This window comes from Trichomonas vaginalis, chromosome VI, assembly GCF_026262505.1.
Source record: "Trichomonas vaginalis G3 chromosome VI, whole genome shotgun sequence".
In the NCBI taxonomy this organism is placed as follows: Eukaryota; Parabasalia; order Trichomonadida; family Trichomonadidae; genus Trichomonas; species Trichomonas vaginalis.
In genome coordinates, this window is record NC_067208.1 from 15,338,219 (window position 1) to 15,344,218 (window position 6,000).

The following is a 6,000-nucleotide window of genomic DNA, read 5'->3' on the forward strand; positions in this document are numbered from 1 at the left end:
TAATCTTAATGATTTTTTAGATATGTTGAAATATGTAATATTTAGCTTCAATATCATTTATTATGGTGTGTCTTTGCTGTTTTGTGATATTGGATATCAATGACTCTTCTGTGAACGAAAAAATCATTAAATTCTAAACGTAAGCGAAACTCATTCAATTTATTATTAGAATCAAATCTATTTTAAAATTGAGCTATTTGATAAATCACAAAAGAATACTTTATATTTTTAGTCAAAATTTGTTGATAGGAGCTTATTGGCGCAATCTACTGATCTTCTTGGAAGGATCGCACAGACCAGTCAGAAGCGCTCCTTTCAGGACCAGAAAGACTAGAAGGGGGCCCTGACCTTGAGAAAGGACCCCCTTCCAGGTCTTTCTCAAAGGAATATTGTGCCATTGTGGGAGACATGCAGTGGCAATGTCTCCCAGAATGACACTTTGTGACCGACAGGAGTGCATAATGCACTCTTGTCGGTCATTGTTTTGCAATCACTTTGTGATTGCAAAAAATTGTGCCATCCAGAGGCAATGTCTCCAGGAATGATATGTGCAGACCGACAAGAGTGTGTTCTGCACTCTTGTCGGTCAAAGTTCCGCATTCAAGTTATGAATGCGGAACATTGTGCCATTGTGGGAGACATGCAGTGGCAATGTCTCCCAGAATGACACATTGCGACCAACACGAGTGAATGGGACACTCTATTCTTTCAATTTTCCCATTAATATTTTTCTTTTTTTATTAGATCAATAAATAAACTATTTTAATGTTCATAATTACATAAATCCATATGAATCAATCCGCTATTTATTTAGTCTCTAATTTTAATAGCTATTTTGAATCTTGCAATCTAAATAATTAATATATGCAGGTCATTTTATTTTTTTTTCATAATTACATTATATATAATAATAGATTATATGTCCAAATCGAACAAATTGTGAATTTTTACTTTTGAATGGTATTCAAATTTACCCTCTCCTAAGAAAATGCCCCAACAATATTGAAAAAGCATATTGAATTTATATCAAATTTTATCGATAAAAATCAATATTATTATAATTAGTATAATAAATATGGATATCAATTCCGATATTAAAAAAATTTATAATTCAAATTTGTGATCCATTCAAAACAAAAATAATTAGTGGTCGTTAAAATTGAAATCATTTTTATAAGTTGTATCACAGCTGTAAGAGAATTTTAAACGAAATCCATAACATCAAACTGAATTCACAGTTCCTGTAGCTTACCTGCCTGTAAACTATCGTTCTTATACATATTTCTTGTTGAAAAATTGTTGATTTTAATTCAACGGAGAAAATATAACAAATATAAGTTAAAAAAATCCATTGATTATATTCATTTTTCAATTACTTACATTCTGTCATGGTTTTAAAATAAAATTTCTAATTTTCGAAGCATTTAATATCGATGAGCAATCAAAAGCATACGCACAACAAGATATCTATAAAATTATATAAATGATAACAATATTTAGTGTTGTTCTGTTTTCTACTTTCTCAAAGTTTTTGTGAAAATAGTTTTCAATATGAAGATGAAAATACTAAAGAAGCTCTTATTGGATGTCAAGGATCAAGAGGTGATATTGTTATACCTAAGCATGTCAAAGTAGTATATCATAATGCATTTGATGATTGTTATGAGGATATCACTTCAATTAGTTTTGAAGAAGACAGTGAAATTATAAGTATATATAGTAAAAGTCTTGGTTACGCAAGAATTGTATCAGCAGACTTCAGTAATTGCAATAAACTTGCATTTCTCAATGATTCAATATTTGAATTTTGTGAATATTTGACAACAGTTAAACTTCCTCATTGTATTACGAGCATAGGAAATAGTTGTTTTTTTGGAAGTCCTTTACAGTCAATAAATTTACCAGAAAGTTTAACAAAAATTAAAGATAATGCATTTAACGGATGTCAATTAACAAACCTCACTTTTCCAGAGAATTTAACATACATTGGTAATAGTGCATTTTCTGGAAACTCATTAACAAGTATTACAATTTCAGGGAATTTAAGGGTGCACCCGTATGTACGTTTATTTGAGAGGAGGAGGATTACCCTCTCAATTTTGAGGGATTCGTTAGTTTATTTTCTCAATGAATATGCAATAAAATTTGATTTTTACCTTATCAATATACTTCATATAATATACACATGTTCATGTAAAAACTTTTTTCCAAAATCTTCAGGAATTAAGGGATTTTTGAATTTTAAGAATTTTTTTCGAATTTTTTCGAAAAAAAATATTTTCAGAACAGCCTTAACGGCTAAGATTTAGGAACAATGTTAAGTATCAAAAAGAAAGGAGGTCTGATATAGGGATGCGACGGTTTTACGCCATGACCGTTTAAAAATAGAATAATACGTCATTTTTGGGGCCGAATAACAAAACAATACAAAATTATCGCCGTCCCTTTTCTTTCTTTCTTTCTTTCTCTTTTTTCTCTCTCTCTTTCTTTTCTCTTTCCTCTTTTTACTCCTCTTTCTCTTTTCATCATTAAACGTAGAAAGATATATTAATATTATTTTAAAATTAAAAAAAATAAAGAAAGTATAATAAGTAATTATTTAGTTATCGATATATATATGTAAAGTGATAATCTGAGGATAATCTGAGGAGGAGTCTGAGGATTAGACCGAAGAGTAGTTTGAGGATAATCTGAGGAGTTTGAGGAGTAGTCTGAGGATTAGACTGAGGCGTTTGAGGAGTAGTCTGAGGATAATCTGAGGAGTTTGAGGATAATCTGAGCATAATCTGAGGAGGAGTCTGAGGATTAGACCGAGGAGTAGTTTGAGGATAATCTGAGGAGTAGTCTGAGGACTAGTCTGATGAGGAGGACTCTAAGGAGTAGTCTGAAGAGTAGTCTCAGGAGGAAGATCTGAGGAGTAGTCTGATGAGGAGGGGTCTAAGGAGTAGTCTGAGGATGATGAGTAATCTGATAAGGAGTAGTCTGAGGATGATCTGAGGATAACCTGATGACTAGTCTAGGAGTGGTCGAATAAAAATGTAAAATATTTTCAAAGAAAAAATTCTATGAATTTTATATTTTAATTCTTAGCATTATACTGAATAAAATAAACATAAATATCAAAATTTGAAATTGAACACGCCAAAAAATTGATAATCCACATTCAATATTTTGTAAGTGGCGTACTTTTTGAATACTCGCCATACGCCTTGGAGTTCTCAATTTTGAATTCGCCTTTATTTGGGCGACCTCAGAAAAATACGCCATTAAGAAAATATTGTATGAGATTTTAAATTTGAACACGCTCTACCTTAAGGAATTAAATTTATTAAGATATATTTATATTGTAATAAACAGAAATTCATCAAAAGTGACAGCTCTCAATTTTTTGACATTTGTAAATTCTAAATTGAATGAGAAAAATGAAATAATACTAAGCATAATACAATATTCTAGATTTAATTATAATTAGGAAAAAGTTAGTTTTGAGAGTACTTTTCATAGGCATATAGAATGAAATCTTCTGAAAAATAATATCACATAAACTCATATTATTTTCTAATATATAACTATTTTATATAAAAATCAAATTCAATGATCTTAAAAGCGAAGGATAAACCTCAAAATTTACGAATATAATGAGTGGGAATATAATGCTTATCTATCATAAAACCATATGAAATATCAATTTTTGCTTTACGCCTAATTTTTGACGACAATTAGCAAAAATTGTTAAATGTTAACACTCAGTCCATTTGAATATGAAAAATAAAATTGACTTTGATTAAATGTTTTTATTTATCATGCAATTCTTCTTGCGACCAAAGATTTGAATAAAAGTTCAAAAAATAAGATAGCTTAAAAAATAATATACGGTAGTGTTTACTAATAGATGAATAGTATATAAATTCTATTAAAATGGATTTGATCCAAAAAAATATATAAAATTTGATCATAAATAAAATCGTTTTAAATTACTTCTTCATTTAAATTATAACAATTATTTTTGGTTTTATATTTTTTGGATCAAATCCATTTTAATAGAATTTATATACTATTCATCTATTAGTAAACACTACCGTATATTATTTTTTAAGCTATCTTATTTTTGAACTTTTATTCAAATCTTTGGTCGCAAGAAGAATTGCATGATAAATAAAAACATTTAATCAAAGTCAATTTTATTTTTCATATTCAAATGGACTGAGTGTTAACATTTAACAATTTTTGCTAATTGTCGTCAAAAATTAGGCGTAAAGCAAAAATTGATATTTCATATGGTTTTATGATAGATAAGCATTATATTCCCACTCATTATATTCGTAAATTTTGAGGTTTATCCTTCGCTTTTAAGATCATTGAATTTGATTTTTATATAAAATAGTTATATATTAGAAAATAATATGAGTTTATGTGATATTATTTTTCAGAAGATTTTGTGTTCTTCTTCAAAATTTTATTTTTTTATTAAAAAGAATCTTTACAAAATATACATTTACTTTAATTAATATTTAAAAACGTGCTCTATCAAAAGTTCCAAAAATTCAATATTTTAGCTTTTCTGAGGTGTCACTTTTGATGAATTTCTGTTTACAACAATATATAATAAACAATTACTTAAAAAAAGTATTTCATCGCTTATGTTAGTTTCAAAAAAATCACGAAAATAAAAAAATCAAGATTAAAATTTTATTTTTAATTTTTGAATTTCTCAAATGGCGAAATTTTTGGGCGAACAAAAAAAATGTACGCCCGGTCAAATGGCGTGTTTAACGCATCCCTAGTCTGATATAGACAACATATATCGTTGAAGGTTGAAAAAATCTCTAATATTTGAGCCCAAAATTTCAAATTTTAATTTTTTGAAAAAAGAGGCCACCCGTATGTACGTTTATTTGAGAGGAGGAGGATTCTATTTTTGAAAGGGTGAAACATTATGAATATGTTAATTATATAATAATATGTATTATTATAAAAAAGAAAAAATAAAGCACGTTAAAATTTTTTTTCTTGATTTTTTACAAAATCTACTTAGAATTATGCAAAATATGACTAAATAATTATAAATTTCAAGTTAAATTTTAATTTTGATAAATAATTTAAATTTCAAAATATCAAGTTCAGTTCGACTATGTATGTAGTAATTCCTCAATAAAGTGCCAAAACCTTATTAAAATATATGAACATTTTCAACATTTTAATGTTTTTATTTAAAAATTTGATGGAATATGAGCTTCAAACAATTATTATGTAAATAAAAATAATTAAATATATGTATTTATTCGTATTACAACCGTAGTAAGTCGATTCTTCCTTTCTTCTACTGAGTTTTGAATTTGATTTCGAATTGTAAAGAGATTCAAAGGGAAAATACTAGCGGATAAAAACTACCTCCATGAAAGGGTCATAATGGACTCAAGTTGTATTTTTTGATATTTTTTGCTTTTCGAGCCTAAATAGGTAGCCAAGATAATGCCTAAAAATAAGGTTCTAAATTCTGAAGTTTACATGATCCTCTCGTGTTCACCCTTAACAATTATTGGAATTTCTGCATTTTATGGATGCACATCATTAACAAGTGTTACAATTTCAGGGAATTTAATATACATTGGATTTAATGCATTTTATAAATGTCCATTAACAGAAATCATAAATCTGAGAAATGTATCGTATATTGGAGAAGATGTATTTAGATACTCTAAATTAACAAATATCATAATTTCTGGAACTGATCTATGTATTGAGAAGTATTCATTTAATGAATGCAAATCATTAATTAATGTCACTATTCTAGGAAGTATTTCATCTATTGGAAATTATTCATTTTATCATTGCTGGAACTTAACAAGTATCACAATTCCAGATGGTTTAACATATATTGGAGATCATGCATTTGATAATTGCAGATCATTAACAAATATCGCAGTCACAGGTCATGACTCTTATATTGGAAACTATGCTTTTTGTGAGTGTAGTTCATTAACAAGTATCATAATTTCA

General features: G+C 27.9%; 1 protein-coding gene and 1 pseudogene across 2 annotated transcripts, besides 3 other annotated features; one reads left to right on the plus strand and one right to left on the minus strand.

Moving 5' to 3' along the window:
- The first annotated feature begins 1,642 nt into the window (after nt 1–1,642).
- TVAGG3_0869590 lies at nt 1,643–2,046 on the plus strand (annotated as a pseudogene). Its single transcript has one exon. A coding segment is annotated over exon 1 (404 nt).
- A 557-nt stretch (nt 2,047–2,603) lies between these two features.
- TVAGG3_0869600 (uncharacterized protein) lies at nt 2,604–2,783 on the minus strand (the record flags this gene model as incomplete). Its single annotated transcript, XM_001326561.1, has 1 exon — nt 2,604–2,783. The coding sequence occupies one exon, from the start codon at nt 2,781–2,783 to the stop codon at nt 2,604–2,606; it is 180 nt and encodes a 59-aa protein (XP_001326596.1).
- A 564-nt stretch (nt 2,784–3,347) lies between these two features.
- Nucleotides 3,348–3,384: a mobile genetic element.
- Nucleotides 3,385–4,560: 1,176 nt separating this feature from the next.
- Nucleotides 4,561–4,598: a mobile genetic element.
- Nucleotides 4,599–4,876: 278 nt separating this feature from the next.
- Nucleotides 4,877–5,528: a mobile genetic element.
- Nucleotides 5,529–6,000: the final 472 nt, after the last annotated feature.